The sequence below is a fragment of the Yarrowia lipolytica genome, chromosome 1D (genome assembly GCF_001761485.1).
Source record: "Yarrowia lipolytica chromosome 1D, complete sequence".
In the NCBI taxonomy this organism is placed as follows: domain Eukaryota; kingdom Fungi; phylum Ascomycota; class Dipodascomycetes; order Dipodascales; genus Yarrowia; species Yarrowia lipolytica.
Window position 1 is genome coordinate 1244228 of NC_090773.1, and position 12605 is coordinate 1256832.

General features: G+C 52.1%; 7 protein-coding genes across 7 annotated transcripts; 4 read left to right on the forward strand and 3 right to left on the reverse strand.

The window, feature by feature from the left end:
* Positions 1–502: 502 nt before the first annotated feature.
* On the forward strand, positions 503–2662 carry YALI1_D12447g (uncharacterized protein; the record flags this gene model as incomplete). The annotated part of the gene is made up of 1 exon (XM_502632.3): positions 503–2662. One exon carries the CDS (start codon positions 503–505, stop codon positions 2660–2662), a length of 2160 nt encoding a protein of 719 aa, XP_502632.3.
* A 305-nt stretch (positions 2663–2967) lies between these two features.
* YALI1_D12483g (uncharacterized protein) lies at positions 2968–4131 on the reverse strand (the record flags this gene model as incomplete). The annotated part of the gene is made up of 1 exon (XM_502633.1): positions 2968–4131. The coding sequence occupies one exon, from the start codon at positions 4129–4131 to the stop codon at positions 2968–2970; it is 1164 nt and encodes a 387-aa protein (XP_502633.1).
* Positions 4132–5107: 976 nt separating this feature from the next.
* YALI1_D12493g (uncharacterized protein) lies at positions 5108–6499 on the forward strand (the record flags this gene model as incomplete). The annotated part of the gene is made up of 1 exon (XM_502634.1): positions 5108–6499. The coding sequence occupies one exon, from the start codon at positions 5108–5110 to the stop codon at positions 6497–6499; it is 1392 nt and encodes a 463-aa protein (XP_502634.1).
* A 603-nt stretch (positions 6500–7102) lies between these two features.
* YALI1_D12513g (uncharacterized protein) lies at positions 7103–7702 on the forward strand (the record flags this gene model as incomplete). Its single annotated transcript, XM_068282666.1, has 1 exon — positions 7103–7702. One exon carries the CDS (start codon positions 7103–7105, stop codon positions 7700–7702), a length of 600 nt encoding a protein of 199 aa, XP_068138767.1.
* Positions 7703–8127: 425 nt separating this feature from the next.
* YALI1_D12523g (uncharacterized protein) lies at positions 8128–8428 on the forward strand (the record flags this gene model as incomplete). The annotated part of the gene is made up of 2 exons (XM_068282667.1): positions 8128–8283; positions 8342–8428. The coding sequence occupies 2 exons, from the start codon at positions 8128–8130 to the stop codon at positions 8426–8428; spliced, it is 243 nt and encodes an 80-aa protein (XP_068138768.1).
* Positions 8429–8600: 172 nt separating this feature from the next.
* On the reverse strand, positions 8601–10115 carry YALI1_D12543g (uncharacterized protein; the record flags this gene model as incomplete). Its single annotated transcript, XM_502636.3, has 1 exon — positions 8601–10115. One exon carries the CDS (start codon positions 10113–10115, stop codon positions 8601–8603), a length of 1515 nt encoding a protein of 504 aa, XP_502636.3.
* A 1335-nt stretch (positions 10116–11450) lies between these two features.
* On the reverse strand, positions 11451–12500 carry YALI1_D12567g (uncharacterized protein; the record flags this gene model as incomplete). The annotated part of the gene is made up of 1 exon (XM_502637.3): positions 11451–12500. The coding sequence occupies one exon, from the start codon at positions 12498–12500 to the stop codon at positions 11451–11453; it is 1050 nt and encodes a 349-aa protein (XP_502637.1).
* Between the last annotated feature and the right edge of the window lie 105 nt (positions 12501–12605).

Consider the following 12605-nt stretch of genomic DNA (forward strand, 5'->3'; position numbering starts at 1 on the left):
GACAATGAGCGAGCTCAGCGCTGATCTGCCCTGACTCTGAGACAGTGTCACCGGTGTGCGAAGTTGCACTGGCACGTCACTCTTCTTCTAGACGTGCAGATTATGCGCATGTATCATGCAGTCTGCTTGCATATACTCACCTATGGTGCGCTGGAAGACAAAAAAGTGGGCCAAAGTTAAGGTTTTGAAACGTGCATTGTGCAGTCTGAGACACTAATCAAGACAATTTCCCACCAGCCACCTCTCGAAGAAGAGCCCAAGCTCTGCTAACGGGGCTGGCACCGACGGCAGGAATTCGGATGCTTCAGGTCGGCATCTCCAAGTCGGGCGTCTTTGTCTAAGCCTTTACCCCTTCCAACTGTGCGTACCCTGCCTGTCGAGATTGGCCTCCCCCATATATATCTGCGGTGTCCTCGAAATATAGATTTCCTTTCCTTTGTATCAGTATCAGCATTTATCCGACCTATATTCACTCATTTCATTCTACACTAAACACAAGACAATGGACGCTCTTGTTAACTCTTTTGAGGACCTGAACACCTCTCATACGACCTCTCGATACAGAGCCAAGCGACACCACGCTCGCACCAAGTCGTCTCCCGGCTCCATCAAGCGAAACCAGAGCATTCGACGACACTCGCGAACACTGTCCACCCACTACGACTCGTCCAACCCCTACCAGGACGCCTCCACCTCGTATGCACAGCTGTCTATGGGCCGGCGTACCGAAGGATCCAGCACTAAACCCAGACCGAAATCCTATGTCGAACCTAGTCACACCCAGACTCAGGCCCACTACGCTACGGACAGCCACCACCCGTCTCACTCCCGCAGCCACTCGCAGACAGGTCATGGTCCCCGAGCAACCTTCCGACACCACCATCACCGCTCCAAGTCGCACACCAACCCCCGGTCTCGTTTCGAACTTCGACCGCAATCACACCACGAGACGTACACCTACCTGCCGGACGATCCATCGCCGCAGTTTGACGAACCCAATTTTTCGTGGATGGAGGAAGCCGAAAACCAGCTGAGCGAGCTCCAATCCAAGTACAAACCGGAACCCATGGCCGCCTCCACTTCTCTGTCGTGGCAAATCCCAGACGAAAGCCACCACCTTACTTCAGTGGCCGTCCACGAGTCCTCTCCCCTCATTGCAGTAGGCTCGGGAGGCAAGGAAAACAACCTGTTTGTCTACGAAACCACCCAGGATAAGGGCCTCATCCACCACCAGACCATTTCTCTGCCGGCCATTCATGGCCTGAAATGGCTGTCCCCTTCGCAGCAGGTGGCTGACCTCGGCAACATTCTCGCTACCTCGCACTCCAACGGACTGGCCCATTTGGTTCTTCTCCCGGACTGCTACTCTTCTGACCCTGCCGAGATTCTCAAGAGATTCAACCACAAGCACCATGTTAGCATTAAGGACACGCTGTCGACCCGAATCAAGCACCTCGAGCTCACCACACCTGCCTGGAGATCGTCTGTCTCCTCGTCCCTGGCCACCCTCTACTCCCAGCACCTCTTCTTATGGGACCCCTCTCGAGGAGACACTCCCGTGCTCACCCGAAAGGTCAAGCGAGCGGAGGCCTTCTCTCTGTCGCCCTTCCAGGATGGTCAGGTCGCAGCCGCCTGTGGAAAGTACACCTCGCTGCTGGACCTGCGAGCCAAGAGCGGCTCGGTCAACCTGCTGGCAGGTAACACCAACCTGTGTGCTTACTCGCCCATGAACTCCAATCTGCTTGCCACCGCCCATTCCGACGTTTCTGGTCTCCAGGAGAACTGCGTTCGAATCTGGGACTCCAGACACACTGCCGGTCCCCTCCACAAGCTTGAAGGCCATACCGACCAGATCCGAAGCCTCGAGTGGTCCAAGTTTAACCCCTGCGAGCTGCACACCTCGTCCAACGACGGTTCTCTGCGACTTTGGAACATTGGCCGACAGCAGGAGACCAAGGCTAGACCTTCCCTGGAGGTCTACTCTGGTGACCTTGCTGCCCAGTGGGACGAGCAGAAGGCCAGTGCCCAGTGGCTGCCTCGAAGCGCTCGACAGATGCAGCAGCGAGGTCTGGCGTTCAATGTGGCCCCTCTCAACATCCAGAAGAAGGAGAAGAAGGAGAAGAAGCCTGCTCTGTACTCCTCGTCTGTCATCGCCAAGACCCCCCATGCAGCTGTTGCCTCGGCCTCCTTCATGCCCACAGGCTCCATGCATCCCTCTGTAGTCACTGTGGACTCGTACGGATCGCTGGGCATCCATTCAATGCCTTCTGCTACTCCTTACAACACCGAGCCCGAGACACCCCGAACTCTCACAGCTCGAATGTCGGTCCAGAGCTTTGCTTCTACAGACATGTCTTCCGACTTCACAGAGGCAGATATGTCTTCTGCTTCGGACACTTCGCCTATGACCTCCCCTTCCATGGCATCAGCAGCCACCTTCCAGTCGTCTTACGACTCTCCAGTCAAAGCTTGCATTCCTGAGGCCCGTCCTGCCACTTATGAGACTAGTGTGAGCTCTTCTTTCATCCCCCCCTTGCAAATCAAGAAGCGGGTACCCTCTGGACCCCGGCCTGAAGGCTCGCATGTCCGACGACCTTCCCGGGAGTCTAGAAACATGCTTCCCGAGCTCGATCTTGATTTCGACTTTGGTTTGACGGCTTAAACCAAACTAGATTTCAACTTTTTTGACATTCACGCCTGCACCTCTCTTTTTATATATATAGTCTTTTTCTAAGCGCTTTTCTGTATTTATTGAATAAACAAAACGATTCCTTTCGCAAACTTGTGTCATTGTAGCACTTTACACCGTTACACCCACTGTTATACATGTATTGAGTAGTTAGCTAGCTATATGGTCAAACGTGATTAATCACCACCGACCAACGGCCTATGACAGATGATGTTGTCGGTAGGCCAGCTCGGAGGGAATCGCTGCGCGACTCTTTGCCTCGCTCTTCGTTTCTAACCCTAAAGACCCTTGGACAGAGCCTCGTATGCGGGCGAAGCATTTGTGTAAGCCTCCTTCAAAAAGTACGTTTTCTGGTGGGTCGACAGAAACCGCACAAAGTCCTCCAAGTGCTCCTTGAGCACCGCCACGCTTTGGGCATCCATGTTGGTCATAGCAATGAGCCCCGGGAGCGACACAAACAGCCGCAGCAGATGCTCCGCGCCGTAGACTTCGCTCATGGTCTTGTTGGAGTGGTCTGGGCTCTGGGTGATTTGTAGGTACTGCTCTCGCTCGAATCTGTAGAGCAAGATTGAGCCCAGCGAGCGATCAAAGTAGAGCTTGATTCCCGACACCACCTCGTTGAGAATATCGGCGTCGGCAGAGCCAGGTCTATATTTGGCCTCCGCCTCCTTTTTGAATTCCTTGAGAATGTCCACCACCGTCACCTTCCGGGGCAAGCCGACAAGCTGGTGGTCCTTGGTGACAAACTCCCAGTCGTCTACCAGCTGGGCCTTGAGCTTGTCGGGCACAACAAGCGCAATTTCCTTGCGTTTTAGATAGTCGTCTTCCTTCTCGAGGTCCTCCAGGGCAGCGAGTCCCCCTCGTCGTTTCACGGGACGGGGTCCCTCAGCAGGAGAGTCCTTTGATGCCATGGATTTGCGCTTTGTGGTTGGTGCCGGAGAGGCCGTTTCACTGAGCGCCTCGGGAGGAGCCAGGGCGTCAAAATCCTTGCCCTTCTTGGCCGCTGCTAGAGCCGCAGCCTTGAGCTCCTTCTGTAGCTTGATGTTGTCCTCGTTGAGAGCCAGTACCCGCTCCTCGCCGACCCACTCGTCCCACGTGTTTTTCCAGCCCTTGTAGTGCACGTAGTAGCAGATTTTGTCCTCGTTTTCGTCGGCCAGATCTGCGGGCACGTCAGGTTTCCCTTCCTTTGGACTAAAGTGTCGGTTTTTGTCGTTGGAGTCGTCTCCATCGGGCGTTGCGCCCGCAGCAGGAAGAGAGGCGCGAGGACCCCGCTTGCGCTTGTGAGTGTTGACCACGTTTCCGATCTCAACCGTGGGCGGAAGCCCGTCCTCCACCTTGGCCTTAGAGCCGCGTTTGGAGGGGTCGTAAGACATGAGGATCTTTGCTTCGTAGAGCAGCGGACCATGGTACGCCAGGCACCGCGAATTGGTGGCTAGAACCATGATTGCGGAGATTGTGTGTATGTGGGTTGGTGGTGAAGTAGGAGGAGCGTCCTAAAGTGGTGATATAGAGTTGGCGAGTTAGTAGCGCAAGTACGCGTGAAAAATACAACGAGAGGAGGAAGAAGGTGAGGTTGAGAGTGTATGGCGTGAGAAAAGAAACGAGAACGTTTTTTTTACCCGGTGGATGAGTGTGTTTTCAGCAAATATTAGTTTGTATACGCCGTTTCGATACTCCTAATCTGTGTGTCAGGGTTGTGGAAGAGTGAAAAACATGCGCTACTGTGTTGCTGTGTATTGGCGCAATGGCTACCTGGAGCTTTTGTTGTGTATTGAGATTGTCGGTTGAGCTGGTTATAGTAGCTTAAACAGCCCCCTGAGATCTTCTATCCTCTTTTTGAGGGCTCTGAGTGGTTCCCTACACTGCTCAAAAGTCATTCAAACGCTTAACTAAACCCAAGTAAATGATAACCTAAATAATTTACATAAACCAAGATATCTTGCAATATTTCTATATGGCTACAAGGTTTTTTTTATGTCATTTGAAAGAGACTCTTTGGTTACATGTTTTTATTTGACTCTTGTAACTCTCGTATAACTGGAACCTCGAATTTGAACCCCCAGCCGACTTTTTTCTTCAACTAATCCCAAGTAAAAAACAACCTTTTCTAAAAATCCTAAAAAAAGACGGTTGGTAGATTGTCAACTGAGCATCACAACCAGCGAAAACTTGCGGGGCGGGTTTAAGGGACCAATTGCATAGAGACATATTTTTAACATCATTAGCAACTATATAAATCCACCCATCGCCTACGATACTTTTTTCCAATCGTGACTACGAGTGTCGTGCCACCAATATGAAAGACTACGCCGCACGCATGACCCCACTTGGTTACTGTAGTAGTACTCCCAACCGTTGGTAAGGCGATACACCCCGACCATCTAACCTGAAAAGGCGCCTAAAATATCTTTTTTCAGCATGCACGAAGTCACAGTGGTAGGAGCGGGTCTTGTGGGCTGTCTGGCGGCTCTGGCATTCGCAGATCGCGGCCACAAGGTGGCGCTTTACGATGCTCGTCCTGATCTCCGGTCCGAGGCGGAGCTCAAAAACGCCTCGTTGCGATCCATTAACCTGGCTGTGTCTGCTCGAGGCATCGAGGCACTCAGATCTGTCGACACCAAGATGGCCGAGCGAGTGCTGGCCGACATTATCCCCATGTACGGTCGTATGATCCACGATCTCCAGGGAGGACAACATGCTCAGGCTTACGGCCTATGGGGCGAGTGTATCAACTCGATTGACCGAGCCCAGCTCAACCGAACCATGCTGGACGTGATTGAAGATAACGCCAACATCACCTTCTTCCCCGAGCACAAACTAACCAACATTTCGCTCAGCCGAAAGGACAAAAAGTACCAGCGACCGACATCGACTTTTGAGACCAAGGAGGGCGAAGAGAGGGTCGTGGAAAGTGACTACATTATTGGAGCAGATGGAGCCTTCAGCAAGACCAGAGATCGACTCCAGCGATACGTCCGAATGAACTACGCCCAGCAGTACATTGACTGTGTCTACCTGGAACTCAAGATCCCCAAGGCCGACGGACCCGATCCGTTTTCCATCTCGCCCAACCACCTGCACATTTGGCCCCGACACAAATACATGCTCATTGCACTGGCCAACGGTGATGGCTCGTTCACATCTACGCTGTTTGCTCCCCCGGCGCTCATGGAACAGGTGTGTGAATCCCAAAACACCTTCATTTCCTTCTTCAAGGAGCAGTTCCCAGACGCATACGAGCTGATGGGCGAGTCTCAGATTCTGGAGTCGTACGAAAACAACCCCCGGTCCCCCCTGGTGTCCCTTAAGTGCTCTCCTTATAATCACAAGGGCGAGTGTCTGCTCGTAGGCGACGCAGCCCACTGCATGGTTCCGTTCTACGGCCAGGGAATGAACGCCGGATTTGAAGACATCCGGGTGCTCATGGAGATTTTGGATGAAAAGAAATGGAACGTCGAGGAGGCCTTTAACACCTACACCGAGCGACGACACAAGGATCTTGTTGCTATTGTCGATCTCGCCATGCGAAATTATGTGGAAATGAGCCACTCAGTGGTCAGTCTGCCCTACCTGATTCGAAAGAAGGTGGACGGAGTTCTTGGACGTGTCTTTTCGTCCGCTTGGGTCCCTCTTTACTCCATGGTGTCGTTCCGAGCCGACATTCCTTACTCCAAGGCTCTGAGTCGAAGCGCTCGACAAGACCGAATCATTGGTAACATTGTCAATTGGACCTCGTTTGCGGGTCTGGTTGGAATGGGCGCCTTGTTCTACTACAAGGGTCGTCACCTTTTTGGCCGTCTCTTCGAGTAACTAGTTTGAGCCCTTCTCAACTGGCTATTACGTAAATATTAGCTAAATAGCACATACAAGTGTACAGTGTACATACATACATACATATGATAATGCATCCTGATATAGCAGTCCAAGATACAGCATCGAACGAGTACAATACAACAACAGTACAAGCACTATTCCCATATAATAAATCTCGCAACTACTAACTTGGGGCCTGTGAGACAGTTGGTATCACCTGACATGTGCCTATGGTAACTACTGGGTACTAATAGTGACTCGTTAAGACAGTATAAAGTGTGATCGTAGAGTGTAAAAGAGCTAAATGAACAACAACTCAACAACTCTGATGAAGAGCAACTCAGTCTCAAACCAGAAAGGGCGGGCTTCTGTGGTTCAATGACACGTGACTGTGGTTCTTAATGATCCGCCATGACTGCTTACGCTACTCGTACTCGTGTTGTTGTGATGAGTTTTGACAGGTCTCCTCGCCTGTTGAGTTCAACTGCAGTATGCATGGCGTCATATGCAGCCTGCCCCGACCTTTCCAAACCTTGGTGGCGAGGCGTTCTTACGGGAAACACAGGGAATACAGTGCTACTTGTACTATAAAGTGCGACAATGAAGTTCGGCTACTGCTGTTTCTGTTACACGGCCTTGAATCATCATAATGCATTAATATACAGCTTACTTGGCGAGAGAAAGAGTCTCGTTTCGGGTTCCCCACCAGTTCAGAGTGAGAGTAAGACCAACGGTCTCCAGCAGAGCAGAGAGGGTCTTGCCAACGAGGTACTCGACGGGTCGGTTCTCCTGGAAGATTCCGGTGACGAGGGTGGGGATGGAGTTGACGGCGAAGATGAGACCTCCGAGGTAGGCAGCACCCTTAGTGGTGGTGGTGCCGGTGAGGACAATCAGGGCCGACACGGCGTAAGACTGCAGACCGGAGCCGAGCAGAGAAGATCCGTAGAGGGCGAGGACGCCGTTGTTCTCCTTCTGTCGGGCAAACTCCTCGGGGGTGTCAGCGGCCTTGGCTCGCTTGATGGTGTCGCCAATGACGGGGGCGAAACCAATCAAAGAGGAGAAGTGGGAGAAGATGGTGCCGACGGCAAGGGCGGAGGGCTTGATGGGGGGGAAGTAGTGGAGAGACATTGTGAGAAAGTAGTTTTGAGATGGAGAGAAAAGACCCCAGACTGGGGCTCACCGCTCCTATATATACTTTGAGGGGTTTCACACCATGCCTGGATATAGCAACTACTGAGCAAGCCGGATTAGCTTCATTGTATGCAAGCATGTGTACTGCCACGACAACTTTTGGGGAGGCGATTGCGAAAGAAGGAGGGGAGCAAAATGGCAGAAACGCATTTTACTTTATAAATTGACGTCAGGGATTTCGATTCTACCACTTTTCACCGCCCTTTTCCATCTCCTTTCACCCATTGAGTCCACAAGACACCCCAACCCTGTGCTATCCCCAATGCATGGTCTGCATGACGCCACCAACAACCACTGGGTGAAGACCACCCACTTTGTACCGTGGCCTTCCTTCCTCATACAATTTAACGTGCGGGTTGCGTAATTGATTGGCCCACCAAAGCCCATCTACGGTTGTCGAGCTTGCGGGATTGCTGCGCGTAGATGCACTAGCAATGATCCATCTCCTCAGGAAGCAATGGAGAGTGTGGTCCAGTGTCTCCAACCTGACACGGCCGCAATTGCATGAATACATTGCCATTTTATATAAAAGTTGCCGTTGGAAAAGGCGTCTGGGCTCCTGTCAACTCGAGGCTCTGGCTATAGGCCTCGTGGGCTTCCCAACCGCAGCCCATTCGTCGAGCGACTGCTGAGGTTTAACGTTTTTAGCTCTTTGAGTTTCGAAATGGATTGCTACTGCTGGTTACGAGAACCGCCCGAAGGTTGAAACAGAAGGGCAGAGAAGGCCCCGCGTAGACAGCAGCCACCGGAAATAAATAAATCACGTGCGCAGCGCGACGGGGGACGACACCAAATCAGGGCACGTGATCATCTCGCGCGAACCCGAACCCCAACTAAAGTTTGGATGAAGCACACGCGACACACCCTGAGATGGAAAAAGTTGTGTCACCTGACCGCAGTTCTTCGTTTAGAGCTGCCCCTTCTGACCGCGAAGAAGCCGGATCTCGGTTTCCAGCTTATCGGCGGCCCGCTTGGTCTCCAGCAACACGCTCATGCTGTGCTGGATACTTTCAAACTTGGCACATACCTTGGCCGTAGGCATGACTGGCTTTGGAGGAATACCAATGTCCTGCAGAGCTGCGACAATTTTCGTCTGGATGGTGGGCTTGAACGTGGTCACCTTTGAAGACCGCAGGTAGACGCCCGGCGTCAGCTTGTCGTGGTAAGAGATGCCGTATGCAGCCTCCTCCTTGGTAGTCAGCTTCTTGGAAATGGCAGCGGCGATTGTGGTGGCGGCCTTCTTGTCCTCCTTAGTGGCCTTCTTTGCCTCCTTGGTGTCCTCCTTCTTGGTGGTCTTCTCCACGGAGCCTCCTCGATCCGGTGCCTGAGGACCCACAGATCCCTCCTTGGTAGGCTTCCCACCCTTTTTGGATTTGTCGTTGAGCGTAGATGTGAGATGGGCCAGACCCTGGGACGTCTGGAACTGCGCGACACTAGATGTGGGCTGAGGAGCATCCAGCAGCTTGAGCAGCTCTTGTCGTTCTTGAAGCATTTTGGTAGCACTGAGTTCCAGTTTCCTCGACTTGAGAATCAGAGCCTCCTCCTCAGCAATTTCAGCAGGAGACCGCGCCAGCAAACGCTCCAGGTATTGCTTTCTCTTGATTTCCATGTCCCGGGGGAACTTGACGGTGGTCATATTGTATCCTTCAGCAGTGTACTTTTCGGGATGCTTGGACATGGCCGAAACAACATTGTAGAACCGTTCTTTAAGATCCTCGACCGTTCTTGCGGTTCCGTCTGGGGGCGCCGATTCCTTCTTTTCCGATTTCTCCTTGTTGCTTTCATCTTTATTCTCCTTCTCTTCTTTCACATCTGCCATCTCCACATCCTTATCCTCCTCCTTGACCTTGGACTCTGTTCCTTCAGCACCCTTGGTCTCTCCGGTTGCCATAGTCACATCTTGGTCAGTTTGCCACTCCCACCGGTCGTGGATAACGGGCCATCTCAAATCAAATTCCGAACACAGATGCATCAGATACCTGGTTTCTTCCAGAGTCCAGCCTGGAGTAGCCAGCTTGAGACCATCGTAGTCCTCCTGCGTCAGCTCGGGGAAAGAAATCTGCGTGTTGAGAGCCGCAAACGGATACTGGTCGCCCTGAGTGAGCTCGCCTCCTCGAACCCAGTGGCTCAAAATGAGTCCATCTTCTCGTGCCTGGTTCTGGAAGGGAGTCCACATCCACGGGGTCAACTTGGCCTGCCACTGGGGCTTGTCCTTGAAAAGCGACGTGTGCGAATCCTTGGTCACGGACACAGACGGCGTGTTTTCACCCATGAGCGCGAACAGCTCTCGCTGCATTCCGTCCATCCTCTTGCCGCCTACGGGAGCCGCCAGCTTCTGTCGCTTGGGCTGCTGAGTCAGCTTGTCGTTGGGCTCCAGGTCCGGCAGGTCCAGCACGTCTCTAACATCGGAAGAAGACGCCATATTGTGTCGTGATTAGCGCTGTTGATGAAGATGTTTTCGCGCAGTGGTGGAGGTTGTTTGGCCATGCATGGTGAGAATTTGGGATCACGTGCGCGAACTTTGTTGTAGATAGTAGGTGGAATGACCATGGTAGAGAAAACTAGCAACGTAGGTATTTATATACAGAAGCAGCACGGTTTCCGTCATGTTGAATATGTGTTTGTCGTCTGGTTGTTGTTTTTTGGAGGGGAAAGCAGTCACGTGACGCCTATCGAAGGTACTCGTATGAAAACATTACTAAGAGCGATGAAGCCATAGAAGGTGTTATACTACAAAGTATAGTAGCGAACGTTTAGGTGTTTGTAGTTGTTTGATCGAATGTACTGTAGGTGATATGAAGAACTACAAGTACCGCCTCTGCCCAACTACTATCTGCACCGCCACAGGTTGGGATCCGGGCCTATGTTCAATCTAAGACACCCACCAGCCACAGCAATGAGCTTAAGAGCAGAGCAAGGGACATTAGGGCGACGTCAAACTCGAGTACCACTTGACTTTTTCGTTGTTTTCTTATCCTCTTTTGGATTTCCGGCAGACCGGGTGTGTACTGGAGCTACCTTGTAGAGACACACGGGGATGTAGGTTTGGTAGACCTTGGTTTGGTTGATTCGAATACTAACATCACGGGTTGGCGGATACATTTTGGAGACAGTAGCACGAGACGTCTGAACGGTGGCAAAAACGAGATATCTAGGAAATCGGATCATTTGCCTGAAATCTTTCAATCCTCGAACTCCCCAATCGCACCCCTCTTTCTCTTGTTACAGGATACGCTGCCTTCGTCTGGACGTGGGAACATTTAACTCAGGGCGGGGTTGCGAGAAAGTTGCAGAGCGAGGCGGCTCAGGAAAGGCGCTGCTGTAATTCCACGGATAAAATGAGCCGACGGATTGTATCTGTGACCACAATGGATCATGATCTTGGTCACCTCTCGGGTAGCTAGCGATATGGCACCACAAGCACCACAACTAGGCGTCCGCTTATCCGCTTATCCGCTTATCCAGATCTTGCATGTCTGACGTCAATCTTGCATGCTGTAGTGAGAGAGCGAGTAATATTTGGTTTTATTGGGTGACTAATAGCATCGGCATTGTTGCGAGCGCTTTTACGGGTTGTTTGTTTTTTGTTTTTTGTTTTTTGTGAAAAGCTCAGCTCAGACCGTATTAAAAAACTACAAGCACAGTACAGTATGTAGTACTCATACAACTATGACAGTAACTTCTAAATTTCATTCATTTCATGCTATGCGTTGGTATTTACAATATAAATATCTAGGTTTCAAAAGGTGGGGGTGCCTTAGTTGGCAATCTCGTCTCGAGACCAGCCCTGGCCCTTGTAGGTGCTCAGGTCCTTGGAAGGCTGGGGATGGCCATTATCGATCTTCAGAGCGAAGGGGTTTCGGTCGTGATCCTGGTCAAGGTTACCAAGAGTGTGGTTGACCTCACAGTGCTTGGCCTCGTCAGCTCGGATGTACTCAATCAGATCTCGCATGGTAGGGTTGGGGCCCATGTGCCAGTAGTCGATGGCAATCTCGGGGATCTTGACCTTGTGGCCCTCCCACTCGGGGAGTCGGCCAGCGTCAATATCGGTAATGCAACGGGTGTAGGTGATGACGGCCTCCTCCTCGAGGTAGCCGACAAATCGATGGCAGATTCGAGGGGACATGAGATAGGCCATGAAGAAGAGGTTGAAGAAGACACCCTGGCCGAGCAGGATCATAGTTCGCATAAAGTAGCCGGGCTTGTGCATCTTCAGGAAGGTGAGCAGATGCATTCGCTCGTTGTAGGCCTCCTCGAGAAGAGTCTCGATCCAGGCTCGGTCTCGCTTGAGAGCTCGCAGAGACTGCAGATGTCGGCACATACCGCCAACCATTCCGGGGACACCGGCAATGGACTCCAAGAAAAGGAATCGCTGGTACCACTTGTCGGGTGTCATCTCGAATCGCTTGAGATTCTCCTGGCCGGGCTTGGGGTGTCTGTAGCCGGTGAACAGATCGAAACTCCATCGCATGGTTCGAATGGCGGCCAGGGCACACTTGTCGGAGAAGGTCTTGGCCTCTCGGTGTCGGACCACAAGGTTCTCCATCTGCTCCTTGGTGTAGATGGGATGGACCCACATGGGGGTGGTCTCATATTTCTGGGAGTCGTCGGCTCCGTAGATGGAGGAGTCGTTCATCTTGGTGTTGGCCAGAGTCTTGGTGTCTCCGGGATCCTTGACGTAGTCCTCCTTGGAGGTGGCGGTGGCCATGAACCGGTGCTGAAACTGAGTAGGTCGAGACACGGACACGGACACCTTGGCGAGAGCCCGCGAGGTTCGCAAAAGGGAAGTTGTAGTCAGTAAAGTCATTGTTGTCAAACTGGTGTTGTGAGTTGGTGGAGATCCATTAGGACGGAGGGGGACTTGTCCACCTTTTATATCTTATCAAGGTGCCCTAACACCCTCTCTCTGTTT